The sequence below is a fragment of the Centrocercus urophasianus genome, unplaced genomic scaffold, assembly GCF_019232065.1.
Source record: "Centrocercus urophasianus isolate 14NV4802_14NV808 unplaced genomic scaffold, USGS_Curo_1.0 seq_34, whole genome shotgun sequence".
Taxonomy (NCBI): Eukaryota; Metazoa; Chordata; class Aves; order Galliformes; family Phasianidae; genus Centrocercus; species Centrocercus urophasianus.
Window position 1 is genome coordinate 4,548,775 of NW_024884911.1, and position 15,174 is coordinate 4,563,948.

At 45.6% G+C, this 15,174-nt stretch overlaps 1 protein-coding gene across 13 annotated transcripts in view; it reads left to right on the forward strand.

Moving 5' to 3' along the window:
- PRRC2B (proline rich coiled-coil 2B) overlaps positions 1 to 15,174 on the forward strand; it is a 47,612-nt gene that overhangs the window by 1,404 nt on the left and 31,034 nt on the right. For 12 of the 13 annotated variants that reach the window (XR_006170902.1, XR_006170901.1, XM_042831037.1 and 9 more), the window contains exons 2-5: positions 11,080 to 11,247; positions 12,148 to 12,325; positions 12,540 to 12,642; positions 13,617 to 13,689. Coding sequence is in view for 11 of the 13 variants with exons in the window: in XM_042831037.1 (XP_042686971.1) it covers positions 11,133 to 11,247; positions 12,148 to 12,325; positions 12,540 to 12,642; positions 13,617 to 13,689 (469 nt within the window). In the remaining 2 variants the exon portion in view is untranslated. The remainder of the gene's footprint in view (positions 1 to 11,079; positions 11,248 to 12,147; positions 12,326 to 12,539; positions 12,643 to 13,616; positions 13,690 to 15,174) is intronic. The other variant, XM_042831038.1, reaches the window with a different exon arrangement.

Genomic DNA, 15,174 nt, shown 5'->3' on the forward strand with positions numbered 1-15,174 from the left:
TTGGTGCTTTCTTTTTATAGTTAAAAAGTTCAGATTAAAAATCATACTGACAAAATCACAAATGCTGCTTGAGATTGGTGTTCTTAATTGCTTCATTCCCCAAATCGATTACATTCCTCAGTCCAAATACATCTGCTGGTAGCTTAATGTTGGTTTTGTGCTTAACTGGGCACACACAAGGAATATAACTTGATTCCTTTCTTATTCATAGGCACTTTCACTGGTCTGGTTTTCTGCATGTCTTTAGTTGACAACATGTCACATGTCTTAGGATGTTTCCAGTGTTCACTGATAAGAAAATCTGTCTGCAGGACTCAGATGTCTTTCCTCTTTAAAATAAGAAAATAGTAAGCAAAGGCATTTATACAGGTTTCCAAAGCTGGCATTATATGGTACTCACTGCAGACTTTGCATGGAATTTTAATTTATTTTTAGTTTACAAAAACTATTTTTTTTCAGGGGAGGAGCCCACTTTTTAAATTCAGACATTTTTCTTTGGTCACACAGTGTGTGTTTTGATAAACTGTTGGCTTTTTTTGTCTATTTTTGTATGTGCATGAAAGCTTGGGAACAGTAAGGAAGCAGCCCATACAAACGCTGGAAAGTAGAGGAAGGGTTTAAAAATGTCTTGGTTTTAATAAATATGAGTAATGTTTCTAAAGATTCTTAATAAAAGCTTTTGACTTCTACGGTGACATTTCATAAAACCCTCTATTAAAGCTTTCTGTAGTGCCTAACTTCAAAGGCTCGTTTATTCCAACAGCCTTCTCTTAAAAGGAGGAATGGCGTTGTGTTTTGTCTGAGCCTGACGCAGCGTGCCCTGCTACCCGAGCGGTGCTGTAAAGGCAAGTCCTGGGTGCAGAAGCTCTTTGCACAGCTCCCAACTCCTGTGCAGTGTCCTGCAGGCTGTCCAGTGCGGGGTGCTGCTGGTGAAGATCAGGACGGTGGTTTTGGCATGCTTTCCCAGTGCCTCCAGCCCACCTGAGCCGTGCAGCACAGAGCCTTTTAGATCATCCATTACAGAATCCCCACCTGCTTAAGATTCAAAAGCGTGAGTTGCTCAAGGCCTTCATTACACTCACCTGAGTAATTGGAAGTATTTGAAGGCAAGCTGGGCTGACTTTTAAGTGCTGCTGCACTGAAAATAATGGTGTAGGTTTTTATTTTATGATGTTACTCTGCGCAGAGATCTGGCTCTAGTGGAGTTCCCACTTGTAATTCCATGTTTTCTTACAGGAATAGAAGCGATATGAACAGGGAAAACTTGCTGAACATAGGATGGTATTTAGGGGGAGGGTTTATTGCAAGGACTTCGGTTGTGCTCATCCCTTTTCTTCACTGTGTTCCTCCTGTGTTCTGCAAGCTGGCGATGATTGTGATGTCTCAGTATTGCTCTTCTTGCTATTCATACCTTGTAAGTGGGTTTTGTTTTTCATGTGGCACTGACTCATTCTCCTAATAGGTCGATAATTTCACAGCTCCTTATCACTGGTTTGTCACTGGGAACAGAAGAAATGCAGTGGGGTATCATCAGGCACTGAGGTGAAAGCAGTGCAAACAGGTAAAAGCTGGGGGACATGTAGTTCTCTCCTTCAGCAGAATATATCTTTCTAACTGGTGAAATTAAATGGCTTTGTTATGAAAGGCCTGATAGCATATGCCTGGAAAGCACCTTATGAAGGAGACAGATGGGTGCTCAAACTGCCCAATTTGTCTAAAGAAATGTTCTCTTCCACAGGAGAGAAATGGGGCTGAAGCAGAAGATTTTATTCATCATATTAAGCCTTGCTGAAATTGCTTGTTAGTAACTTGTGCTAGCATTCAGGATGTTCTGTGTGTGTACATGCTTCCTCTGCAAAGATAGCAGAGAAGAGAACAAACCTGGGAAGTGTGTAGTTGTAAATCCTGTGTGCTGTGTGTTATTTTCCTTTGGAAGCATTGGAGCTGTAAATCAGGTGGGCTGGAAGCTGGCATGGTAGCCCTGCATCACTCTTCGTCTAGCTGTGGCATTTAGTCTGTATTGAAGCTGCTTGGCTTGATGTATTGTGGGGTCTGTGAGGACAGGAGAAGGTTTGGGGGTGTTAAGAGATGGGGGGGGTCACTGTGCATGTTCAGTGCCTGGTATTGAGCACCTCCATTTAGCTGGAAGCGGTGGGAGCTCACTGTTGCATTTTTCAGAATTGCGGAATCTAGATTGGAAAAGACATTCCAAGATCATTGAGTCCAAGCACCTTAAAGGACTGTAGATGTTAATTTATGGAGGACTACTGAAAGCAGTCTCCCTTTGGTTGCAAGAGGGAAGAAGCAATGGTAGGATTTGTCACAGGCAGAAGTGAGAGAGGAGGACTGGTGGGCCAGACTTAAAGTACGGAGGCTTGAAAAGGAAACCAAGGGCAAGCAGCTAAGGACTTGCTTAATGGCACACTGTGATGTGGCCAAGAGGGCTACTTTATTGCAGTGCAGTACTTGAAATGTGCAGGGGGCTTGGGTTAGCTGCTGGGAGCATCCTCAGTAGCCTTTGAAGTTGAGGTGAGTGGCACAAAGAGGAGCAGACTTCAGTATTCACAGAGGTGGCATCCTGTTGGAAGGGATTTGGTGGAAGAGTTCTTCCTGGGTTGCTGTTTAAATGTTTTAGACACCACGTTTGCTGTTAATGGTGCTGCAAAGAGCAAACAGGTTTGAAGAGCTCATGTTGGGACTTCACCTCCCACAGGCACTTTTTGTGTGGGATTATAGTGATGTTTTTTTTGGAAGTGCTCTGCAGTCGGGTAGGTTCTTCAGCTGTTCCTACCTGTATGTGGGCTGGGAGCGCCGTACAAAAGCCTCAAGTGCTCTTGTTCAGAGTTAGGAGTGGGCTGCAGAGCCGGCAGGGGAGTAGGGCACGCTCAAGAGATGTTTCTTAATGGCTGAAATAGTACAGAGTGCGGTTTTATCTTTTTCTTAAATAACCCAAGAATCGAGCTCCCACCTAGCAACCGAAACTTTATGGCCAATCATTTAGGAGTGGTTTCACGAGATTCAAGCCTTACTACAGCGTTAGTGCTCTGCATTTGAACAGAACGTTGCTTTTAGTGATGGCTGTGATGCTGCTGTAGTAAAAGCAGTGCATGGAGTTGGCAGCGTTCTTCTCCCAGCACGCTGGCCTGCTCCTCCACAGTTCCCCTGGCCCAGGGCTGTGTGCTGCTCCTGGCTGTGCACGTGAGGGGGGCAGAGTGATTTCGGGGGTGGTTTCCAGCCCCACAGAGTCGGAGGTGGAGGGTCTGTTTCTTGCTCTGCCACTCAGCAGAGCTGCATAGTTCTGCGGTGTCATTTTTCAATCTGGAAAACAAGAGAGATGACACCTTGCTAGTTATGCGCTGAAAATCTCTCTGTAAATTAAAGCATCTATGAGATGGCTTTGCTTCCTGTCCAGCTTGGCATAGTGCAGATGTTCTGTGCATGGTCCGGGTGGCAATGGTTTCCAGAAGAGCATTACAACCTCTCCCTGCTTCAGAGTCCTGAGCCATGCTGCACTTCAGAGCACTGAGTAAAGCTGCACGTATTGTTGCAGTTTTTTCCCCACTTTGTACCTGTGTCCTTTTCCCAGCAGATTCTTTTCAGCATTCTCAGCATTCATTTGTAGTGCAAATGGCTCCTATGAATAGGAGTCCTGTAAGAAGGTTTGCTGTGAAATGCTGCATGCCCTGGTATTGTTAAAACCTCAAGGAATACTTTCTTGGAAGCCTCAGTATCTGCAATGTAAGTGAACTGCAGGCTTGTCTGAACTCCTTGTAATCTCATTAATGATTTGAACCCGCTGTGTCAGTCTTGATGGTTGTGGGAAGTGGGTGAAATCTGATAGAGAAAGATCTATTCAGCCTTTGCCAGGGCAGCTCTGTGCCCTGCGGTGTGGTGGTGGTGCTGGGCTGGCTGCAGAGCTGCCTGCCAGAGGAGCTCTGTCAGCAGTCAGGGAAGGAATGGGGCTGGACAGACTGGCTCAGCTGGGGCTCGTGGGCCATGCGTGCACTGAGGGATTGGTGTTTACTGCTTGCAGTTTGATAGCATTGCATTTTGTCTTTAGTCTTTGTGAAGATCACCTTCTGTGCTAAACCTGAGCAGGAGATGAGGCTGTGAAATCAGCAGCTGGTCTGAAAGTGTGGTGAGGTTTGTTCCTAAAGCCTAGATCAGGTGAAACGAGGCGTGCTGGTGAGCTCCCACCTCCCCGTTGCAGTGTGATCCTTCCTTCCTGAGACAGGGAAAACAGAACTGCTTACACAACAACTGTTGGCATTTATGTGGAAAGAGCTTTCTTTGTTTCTCAAAAAAAAACACACCTTGTAACTCTGAGGACTGGCAGCTCTGCTCTGATTTCGCCTCCTGGATCTGTGACATCTCCAATCTCTTGCTAGCTATAAAACCTGCGTCGCATGGAGGTGAAGTAAGTTCCTGAGCATGGGAGCGGATGAAGGATTTGTGAAATGTTCTTCCAGTGAAATTGCAAAGAACGTGTGTGTGGTTGCTCTTTAGAAGGCATCTGTTCCCTGGCAGCAGCCTGGATTGCAGTCCTTTGGCTTGTCCCTTGCCCTGGTTGTGTCAGGCTCTTCCAGGGTGTGAGCTGAGGGGGCAGGCAGCACATTCCACCTCTTGCTGTATCTCACCTTGAATATATGGGTATTCTTAATGTGACTATTGAAAGCCTGTGTGGTAGGAATTTGAGGAGTCCATATGCAAGACAGATAATTTTACAGCCTTAAAATGGAGTGGTTGGATTTAGTTGTTAGCAGTGGAAGTGTTTGCCAGCTTGGAGCCAGATGTGGTGACTTGAGCCATCAATCAGAAGGACTTCATGCAGTGACCTCAGAACTTACATGTGTCACTTCTCTACCCCTGTAGTCTTCTCCAAGGCATTGGACAGAATTGGTTCCTCTTTTGGTACCTGCGGGTGGTTCTCTTCCACTGGAGGAAACACCATTCTAGACCTTCCAGATGCTGCTGCAACATTTTTCTTCCTGTTTTGACTTTTTTTTTTTTTTTTTTTTTGACACTTTGCTCGTTCATGATTTTACTCAAGAACTGCTTTCTTTAAGGTCTTAGCAGCTCAGGTTTGCATGGCTCTTGCACGCAGAGCAGGGTCAAGGATGTGCAGGGAGGCAGGGACAGACACCTGAGCTCTGGGACCTGTGTCACTGCCTGCAGCGTTACTTGAGCAACTGCTGTTTCTCTGCCTTGGTTACCTGTAAAATAGAGCTGATAATGTTTGCTTTGGAACCCCCCCAGGAGATCTGGAGTAGCTACTCACAGTCTGTTGTTCAGATACCTAAATGCTCAGCTTACCTTACAGTTCAGCTCAATCCTGCCAGGAGGTTTCTAAACAGCTTTTACCAGCGTAGCATTATGCTGGGGATTTCTGCTTGTATTAATATTGCTGGTTTGTGATCAGCCCTCCTTGCTTTAGTGTTGAGGGAACAGGATATTGCATCTGTGTATTCTCCCTGGATGTTCAGCTCTCAGAGGAACCGGCGCAGGGTGAAGTGAAAGGCAGAGCCACAAGATATTGCGGTTGGTGTGCTTCAGCTCTGGGCTGAGGTCTGTGTTGGGACCAATCTCCTTTAGCGTCTTTATGGCCTGGATGAGAGGGCAGAGAGTGTGGTGCTGCTGGTAGTCACTGCTTCCAGGTGGCTCCACTTACGATCAATTTCTTGTTCTGAAAGGTCTGAAAGTTTTCCAGTGCTGCTTTGTGGATTAAAGATACAGTTAGGCTCTTAGGGGTTGGTTCCTTCAGCGTTGCATGATGGGGCAGTTGGGCAGAAAAGTCTTGGCTTTGGTGCTGCTGGGAAAGGAGAGAGTTTCATTGAAGCTCATAAGCACTTTCTGTGGGCAGTGGACCAGCTTTCTGCATGGATTTTTTTTTCTGTCATGCATGCTGTAGTCTTGCATGCTCAGGATGAATTATTTCTTATCTTTGTCTGTTTTCCCAGTTACTGGAGTTCAGGGGCCTCTTCAGGGTGCAGCATTGTCTGTTCAGAGCTAGTTAATGTTTTTTTGTAAATAAGGTTGAACTCCAGGCTTCAGTCTGCGTGATGCTTCACTGTTAGTTACAAGTCCTGGCTGTCTCTCTCTGCTCCTTGCCTGCCCAGTGCTGGGAAAGCTTTTGGCAGTGAGGTGAGGCGTCTGTAGCTCACAGGCCAAACCCTGGGGCTGCCGAGTACTTCAGCAGCAGGAGCTGTGATTGCTGACCTGTTGGCATGTTTATGAGTGAACCTGGTGAAGACAACTGAAGAAAATTAGGTCAGGTCATTTTATAGAGCAAGCCCTTTGTGCTCCCATCTGCATACAGGGCATCGTTCCCCGGGGTGAATCTTGGGCTGTCCAAAGGATTGCCTCTCTTCTCTGTGCTCCTGCTGCATGTCTCAAAGTCAGGCTTGGCTTCCAGGTGTGATGGGCAGGCTGGCCAGCAGGCAGGTCTGTTGGCAGACAGCCTGTGACAGCATTACTCAGCTAGCAGCATACCTCTGCAATAAATCATGGGAGATGGGATCCTGGTCTCTCATTTTTTACAGGGAGAGATGATTCACAGGAGACAATGCAGAGAGCAGCTGGAGTTGTTTAGAATTAAAAGGATTGCGAGGAGGGTCCCCCTGGTGAATCATGAGCCCTGTTTGTTAAGGGCTTTCCATCTCTTCTCTGCACTGCAGAATGCTGGCTTGTTCCTCTGATCTGGCAGGATTTTTTTTTTTTCTTTCAGATTTTTAAACAAATCTTAGCAGCTTCTCCTGGGCAGTGCAACAGACTGGCAGAGACAGGCTTCTTGTGGCCTGGGCTTTTGGTACAGCCTGTCTGCTGCACAGCTCTTCTGTGCAGATCCTGTTGACTTCACACTTGGATGCTGATATTCTCCCTATGATCCCTCCTTTACGAAGCACTGGCTCCTGGAAATTGCTTGCTCATATGGGCCATTTCCCATCAGGGTGGTCATCCCTGCATGGCCCAAACGGGACTTCAACAGGACAAAAGTGCATCTGGCACCAAGCCCTGATAGCAGCTGGTTGGGCTGTTTCACCAAAGCTCTTGGAATGGCAGCCAGTGGCATCTTTCATTGCAGAGGCAGGTGGTGACTGTTCCGTGGATAGGTGGTTCTTGGTGGGACACGTTCCAGAAGCAGTCTGTCTCCCTGCTGACAGATAAACGTTTAGCTCTGAGGGTTAGTAGCAAAAAAAAGACTGCATGTATTTAAGGAAAAGTGAACACCACTGATCTGTAAAACTATACCATGTTTTTCAGAAGGCTTCGTGTTACAGGTAACGTTAGAAACCACAGAAGACTTCAGTTTAACATCAACTCTAAGTAAGTAGTTTCTCAGTTCTGGAAGTACAATTCAGATCTTTCAACCTGTGAATTTCTTAGCAATTCATACAAAATTTATGGTCAAGAGTCTTCCTGATCTAAAAAAAAGCCTTTTCAGTGTTAATCTCCATCCCTGTTGCTTTGTTTTGTGTTTGTGACTGCTGCTGTTCAAAGAGCAAGGAGTGCAAGTCTACAGCAAAGAATCTGCAGTAGTCCGGGTCTTTGCCCAAGTGATTGTGCTTGGAGGTGTGCGAGGAGCTGATGTGGTTCCTTCTTTTTTTTTTCTTGGTGTGTGTGTTACCTTTGATCAATCTGTTTGCCCTTTTCAATTAAGGCTGGCTGGCTTCCAGGTATTGGAGCTCCATTGAAGTCTTGTGAATAAAACTCTAGCAGCCCTTCCTTCCTACAGGAATTTACAAAGAGCTTTGCAGGCAATCCTGTTTGTCAGGGGTCTTTCCCTTTGGTTGTGTGTTCAGCTCCCAGGTTTCCAGTTGTTAACCAGTGCCAATAGCTCCAGCTTCTCCCAGGGCTCTTTTTGCAGGACAGCCTCCCTGTGCATGGTGGATCCCTGCTGCAGCTCCAGGACTTACAGCTGTCTGGATAAAAATGTATCCCTTTAAAATGGAGTTAGTGTCAGTACCTGCAGGTCAGATTCAGGGTAGCATGATGAGGACATGAAGACGTGGAGGTAGAGGAGCTCTCTGTCCAGAAAGTAATTTTGGCAGGTTGTTTGTGCCCTGGGGCCTCTGATGTCACCGGTCACGCTGCAGTGTGCTCAGATTCCTCTGAGAAGCTCAGTATTTCACGCTCTGGTGCTGTCTCTGGATATTGCTAGTCCTGAGAATGGAAAGAGCTAAGCTGGGTGCTAATGCTGATAGCAACCCTTCCCCCAAAGACCTCTATAAACCCAAAGGACACCTTGCAGAAATGTAAGTGATAGATCTTTAGTTCTGCAAAACAGAGAATAACGCTTTCTGTAGGGTCAACAGTCGGTCACGGAAACCCTGACCACAGGTCAGAGGCTGTCAGTTTTCACATGTCAGCATCAGCCTTCTGGTTCTAACTCCCCTAATAATCATGTGAGCTGGCAGTTTAGAGCTCAATTAACTTGATTTTTCTCAGAAACTGCTTTGCTATGCGAGACTGGAAGGCTTTGACAATCTGCCTGGATTCCCTGTCGGGCTGTGTGTTAGGAAAATAGGGCAGTGTCGTGATGGCCTTTAGAGGCTGTGTGTGTGACACAGTGCCAGGTGACCCAGGGACAACTCCGTCCTGCTGGTGGGGTGGCTGCCATGGGGCTCAGCACCGCTGTAACCTTTTTGCATGCAGAAATCCCTCACCTCCCTGTGGACTTGTTCCCCTTTGCAGTTCGTGCTGCTGTGTAACACACAAACAGAGCTGCATTTCACATTTTCAGCTTCAAAGCTTTGAAGGAGTTCAAAGTAGTTGTGAATTTTACTCACCCTGACAACAGCTGTGGCTGTCCCAGAGAGTTTGACAGGGGGATCTTTCCCAGCACGTTCCCAGAGTGACCCCAGCTCCTCTGCACTGAAGTAGTTGTTTATTCCTCCTGCATCCTTCTAATGATATCAGATGTAATCGGAAGGCAGCTGAGACCCAGTTACATAAGTGGTTGTCAGGGTTTCTCTTTGGCACCGTTACCCGTATGCTGTTTGCATGCTGACTTTCAGGAACTTGGGGCTTTTCTATTAACTAGCTAATTCCTGAACCTGATGTGATAGCTGTTGTTTTTTTTCTAATACCTAAGAATTTGAGCTGGTTTGAGGTTTTCTAAACCTTAAAATGGACGTTATTGCTTGGGATTTGTGAGGCTGAAGCAGAGTTGGTGGGGTCCAGGCCAGCTCTCACCTTGGGGCTCACTGCAGACCTGCAGGTGAGCTGGCTGTGGGACGGTGCACGGTTCTCTCTGCTATTCACACTGCCTGCAACCCTGCTGGTTCAAACAGGACATTGTTCAGTGCAGTATCTACTTTCCCGCTAAGTCTGCTCAAAACACAGTGTTTTCCCTTTCTCTTTTATATTTATCCTACTGATAAAGTATGGTGGAAATGGGGAAGTGAGTTTTCTTTGGCGCATGGTGATCATCCAGGCAAAGATGGAACCAGACTGGAGCCAAAGATCCTTTTGCTGCAGGAGAAGGTGATCTGGGGATGCTGGTCAGCACTGCTGCCTCTGCAGGCTTCATGCTGCAGCCCAGAGTGGTAGTCTGGCTGTGAGGGGCTTCTGGAGGAACCTGGTGGTGTTTTAGAGCATCATGTGGATGCTATTACTCAGTGACAGAAAATGCTTCTCTATCTGCTTGCTGCCTAACACATCAAATCAGTTTGCTCCTGGTTTAAATCCCTGCACTGCAGGGCATTCGCTGCAAGGTGCCAGGTTTATTGGTATGAAACTTTGCTCCCTGGCAGCAATCTTTAGGTAGGCTTTGCTTGGCTCTCTGCAGGTTTGCAGTGCATTCTGAAACTGACTCCAGCATGGTTGTGGAAGGCTTATCTTGTTTATAATGCCATGGACTAATCCTCTTAGCCAGAAATGGTGTTTGATAAGGTATTACTGTGGGAGAAGTTGTAGCCTCTGGTCAGAGATGGGCTCTTTCAGAATGCTGAATGATTTCTGGCTGCATTGAGAGCGTGCTTTCAGCTAGATGAGTTTCAGAAAGAGTGAAGGGTGGGTAGGTCTGATATGTAATACAGCGTTTCGTTACTCCAAAACACAGTTGCAACTGTAAGATATGACCTGGCAGATGGTATAATACAACTGCCAGCAGTTCTAGGCTTAAAATGGAGATTTTACAAGAAGAAATCTGGAAATGTAAACGAGGTGTGAAGAGGATAGATTAAGCTTCCAGGTTTGTGGAAAAGTGAGGACAGGGAATTATAAATAAAATACCTGAAAGAAACATCTGTTGAAAATAAGCAAGGTTTCTTTTCTGAGATAAATGTTTGTCTGCAGTATCTGTATTCCCTGCTTCAGCTTTGCCCTAGGCCCAAAAAAGAAAGCAGAGACTGCTTGAGTGAAGGGAATCACAGGACCTTGTGCAGGCAGAAATCAGAGTGAGAAATTAGCAAGCCATGCCTATTGTGGAAAGCACATTTATAGCTAAAAGTGGTTCTTGAAGATGCCAGAACAGAGAAAACACAGTATATTTTTCAAAAAAATATTTTCAGGGTTTGCTGAACCTGTTCCATTTGAGCTGTTTTTTGGACTCTTCAGCCCTCTCTTATAGCCAGCAGATAGGGGAGAAGAGTTTGAGGAAAGAATTCTGTTACCTTCGGTAAATGTAGTCTTAAATGTAACAAACGCAGCTACCAGGACTTGAGTGGGAAACCCAGCGATAAATTCAGGGTTGGAAAAGTTACCGTACTTTTTTTCTTCCTGAGGAGTCATTGTGTGGCTGCTTATTGTTAAGATTTATCCTTTTAACAAGGACCAAGTTGACCGCACTCTTGGTATTTTCATACTTAAAGAAGTTTTGTTCTTGAAGTGCTGGAGTTGGCAGAAGGAAAAAAAAAAAAGATGCCATGAGAAATGTGTTCCTGCAGTTATTTCAATGTCGTTTATGAATCATAAATCCCACAAGCTTTTTGCAGTTGGGAGGAGGGATGGAGATGGTAGTGAAGCCCAGTGTCGGAGCACTGAGTTTGCCTGCAGTTCTAACGTTGTGCATGTTGTGCTTTTTTCTTGACTGTGGCTGGGTGATCTGATGGCGTTTTCCTGGTTCTGTTTCATTAAAAGGCAGATTGGGAGCGGCGCAGAGAAATTTCCTTACTAGATGACATTTCATCGCAATGTCCGATCGTTTGGGGCAAATAACCAAGGGAAAGGATGGGAAAAGCAAGTACTCGACTCTCAGCCTGTTTGATAAGTATAAAGGAAAGTCAATAGAAGCTATCAGAACTACAGGTAAGGAGCACCTTCAGGAATCTTCTGCGATCCTCTAAGCTGTTGCAGAGCTATTTATGTTGGATAGGATGCCTAATGGGGAGCAGCAGGGTTACTGAACTGCTGGTATCTAGACTTGAAGGAAAACAATTGGTTTTGCTACTGAGCTGCTGTTATCTTAGAGTCATGGAGGAATTCTGGCAAAGCACCTGGGAGGCTGCGGGCCTTTTCTTATAGCCCGGGTCCGTGCTATGAATTGGTCAGGTTGCAGACCTGCTGTTGTAGAATAGGGCAGGTAAGCTGACTGAAGTACCTTAAAGTGGTCAGAACTTGTGTGCTGAGGATTCCCAAGGAAGAGCCTGTATTAGTTTTGCAGTGGAAGCGTGATCAAAAAGAGGATGGTGGAGTGGAAAATAAAACAGGAATGGGTTATCTGCAAAGGCTCTGGATTTGATGTTTGAGTAGAAAAATGAAGTATCAGCTTAGTAAATGCGACTTGATGAGTAGAGTTGGGAGAATGTAGACCTCAGGATTCCTGGGGTAGACGTCCGGTCCATCCCAAGAAATGGGCTTGGTTGGTTCTTTTCCCCAAGCTGTGAAAGTGAGAATCCTGCCTCTGTTTGAAATGGAAGAGAAGTACTTACCTGCACCATTAGCTGAAAGATTGGGTGTTTTCTTTAAGGGATGATTACTTGTCCTCCTCTCCCTCCATTGTAGGTTGCTGCCTATTAGCTGTCTGCTGCAATAGATGGCTGCTTTGTGGTGATATTGAGGGAAATGAGCTAGCTTCTTGTTGACTGTCAATTTTATGAATAGCACAGTGGTTCTGATTGTTGTACAGTTCTTTTAGAACACCAGTTGAGATTACTGAGCTAGCAGGATATAGCCAATGTGTGATTTCTTGTGTTCCCTTCTCACTAGTTATTCCTAGACATGGCTTACAGAGTCTTGGAAAAGTTGCTGCTGCTCGGCGCATGCCACCTCCTGCAAACTTGCCTAGCTTGAAGTCTGAGAACAAAGGAAACGACCCCAACATCGTTATAGTACCCAAAGACGGTACAGGATGGGCAAACAAGCAGGATCAATCAGACCAAAAGAGGTAGGTAGAACTGCTTCTTGCTATGTTTTGTCAGGCAAGTGGCAGCAGCAGTTTTGCACTGCTATGCTGTGTTGAACTTGGAAAGATCAGCTCTGTTTTTCAGGACAGTGCAAAACCAAAAGTACCTTGATATTTAGCAGCTGTTTTATTGCCAGAGTTGTTTGTTGTCTTGCCCTCCTTTCAGTTTGATCTCACCTCTGCTGTTCTTTCCCAGTTCCAGTGCGACGGCTGCACAGCTGCAGGAGTCGCTGCTGCAGCAGGGTTTGCAGAAATCTGTCTCCAATTTACAGAAGCCGACACAGTCAATCGCTCAGGAGGTAGGCACAAGCAGTCTCTGTCGTCCCAGTCAGCTTGAGGGTTTCCTTTAATTGTCTCTGTTGCCATGTGCAAGTAAGAATTGGCAGGCTATAACTTACAGAACAGCTGCTGTGTAATCAATTCTTCTACAATTGACTCTTGACTCCCAAGTTGCTGTGCCTCAGGAATGCTGTGCTGCAGTTACAGTATAATTTTGTGAGCATTACCTCTGTACCTTTCAAGTGTGTGGGGAAAGTCTAGCTTCCATCTCAAAAGAATGGCTGGAATGCGGGATGGCTGGTTAGCACTTGTAAACCATTTTGCTTTGGGTCTAATTCAAGTGTCGCTTGGTGACAACAGATCCAGCTCTTGCTCCCAGCCTGATGAGACTTGATAAGAAGAGATGTGGTCATGTGGGAGAAGTAGCCAGTGTCAGGACCTGAAAAAACTACTGGCAAGTAAGAAAGCTTCCTCAGAGAGTGCAAGGACCTGTCCCCCTGTGCTGTGGATTTCATACTTCCAGTTCTAGCCCTAGAGGTTCAGGAAAATTAGGACAAGTTATGATTTGAAGAGGAAAAGAATAGTTAATGCATGAGAAACAGGATAGCCTTCAAGTTGAGGCATAGCATGGAACAAATCCGGAAGATTAAGACCTCCAGTTTGGGAAAATGCAACAAAACAAAGAGAAAGCTTGATTAGAGGTAGGAAAGGAAGAAGAATGGTTTGAGAAGATAGTTGGTGGAGGTGACAAGAGTATAGAATTAAAAGGCAGAGCAGAAGAGCATTTTCAGTGTAGCATCATCGTGCACTGGAGTGGGGTGCAGTTGACTTGAGCCCCAACAAGAAACTGGGGAGACCTGTGGTAGCCAGTGGCACCTCGGTGAAACCTGGGTACCTGTGGCAGGTACTACCCAGGAAGTGAGGAGTAATTAACTTATCTTTGAGCATTTTGTTCGTTTGTTTTGGTTTTGTTTTGACTTCATTGTATTTTCAGAGTACAAATTCAGTGCCAGGTGGACCAAAGTCATGGGCACAGCTGAATGGAAAGCCAGCAGGACTAGAAGGTGGTGAGTATGATCAACAGAAAGGAAGCTGGATACATGCTTCTCTCAGGCATGAGTTGGGTTGAGCCAGCTCTTTCTGCCCTCCCTGTCTAGACTGGTGCCTAATGGCACACAGCTGTGTTGGTTACAGTGCAGTGAGGCCACATGAGTCCTGTTTTGAATCTGCATAGTCTGTTGGCTGGAATGGTGCAACTGTGTCAGTTCACGTCTGTCAAGCACAAGGCACATGAGCAGAGCATGGCCTGTTGGTGCTCTGAACCAGAGTGCCGGTGCCATCTTCCTCAGCCCAGAGCAGTGTTGAAAAAGAAGCAGAAAAAAAGAGTGGAGGAGGAAGGGGGTTGGATTAGGAGAAAACAACACGTCAGAGGCTGGAAATGATGGCATTTCTATGGCTGGTAGCATGGGAAGCCTGGCGTAGCGAGGTGGTTGGAATGAGCCTGTAATGGTTAATGTTCAGGGAGGCTGTATGCATTTTCCTTTGGTGAAGGGACCATGGTGGAAATGGCACAGTGCACTGCTGCAGCATGCATTTGCTTACACCTCAGCTGATGCCTGATGTCTCCCTTGGTAACTGCAGCTTACCACTTTTGCTTGACTAAGGATCCTGGCACAATGTTAACAAAGTTTGCTTGACTAAGGATCCTGGAGTTACTTGCCTTCAGATGCATTTACTTCCACACATGAGGTAATTTCCAGTACTACCATTAAAACTGGTGAGAGTAGCAGCTCAGTTCCAGAGTTTAATCTGGATAGACTGGAAGCCATGAGACACCCAATGAAACTGCAGTGGTTTTTTGTTTTTGTTTTTTTTTTTTTTCCCCAAAGAACTGAAATAACCACAGATTGCAGTAATGGAGGGAACAAGCTTATCCTAAATTGGGTTGCTTAGTGAGAGGGTGTTTCTCAAAGGTAAAATGTTAGAACAGAAACTTGTGCTTGCTTGCAGTTGATGGACAGTGCAAAGGCTGTTTGGTTAATTGATACATTTTTTAGACTGTTGCTTTGCAGACCTCCTTCCTATGCATTTCCTCTTGAAATTTGATTTTCTAACAATTTATAGATTTGTTTGGAAGTTCATTGTAGGTCAGTCTTGTTGGTGTTCTTATCGAAGTCTTATCAATGTTCTCAGCCCAAGAAAAGAGTTGCATATGTGAATAAAGAGCAGCTTAACTAGAAGGTGATTGAATTAAAAGCATCAGAAATCTGGCTAAAAGGATTTACCGGGCCACCCCATTCATGCACCTCTTTTCTGGCAGTGAGCAGTTATTTTTCTAGCAGTACTGACAGAGAGGTGTTTTGCTGTTGGCTCTTCTAGGTGTCATCGCTGTTAAATCTTTCTCTCTGAGAGGGGCGTATCTCAGACTAATGTGATGTAGTAAATTACAGATGAACTGCTCTGTGCCTGTTTCTTTCATTTAAGGGGCATTTCCAGGGAGGGAAAGGCAAAACCACGAAAGAAACAAACCAATACTAAAACAGACACCAAAC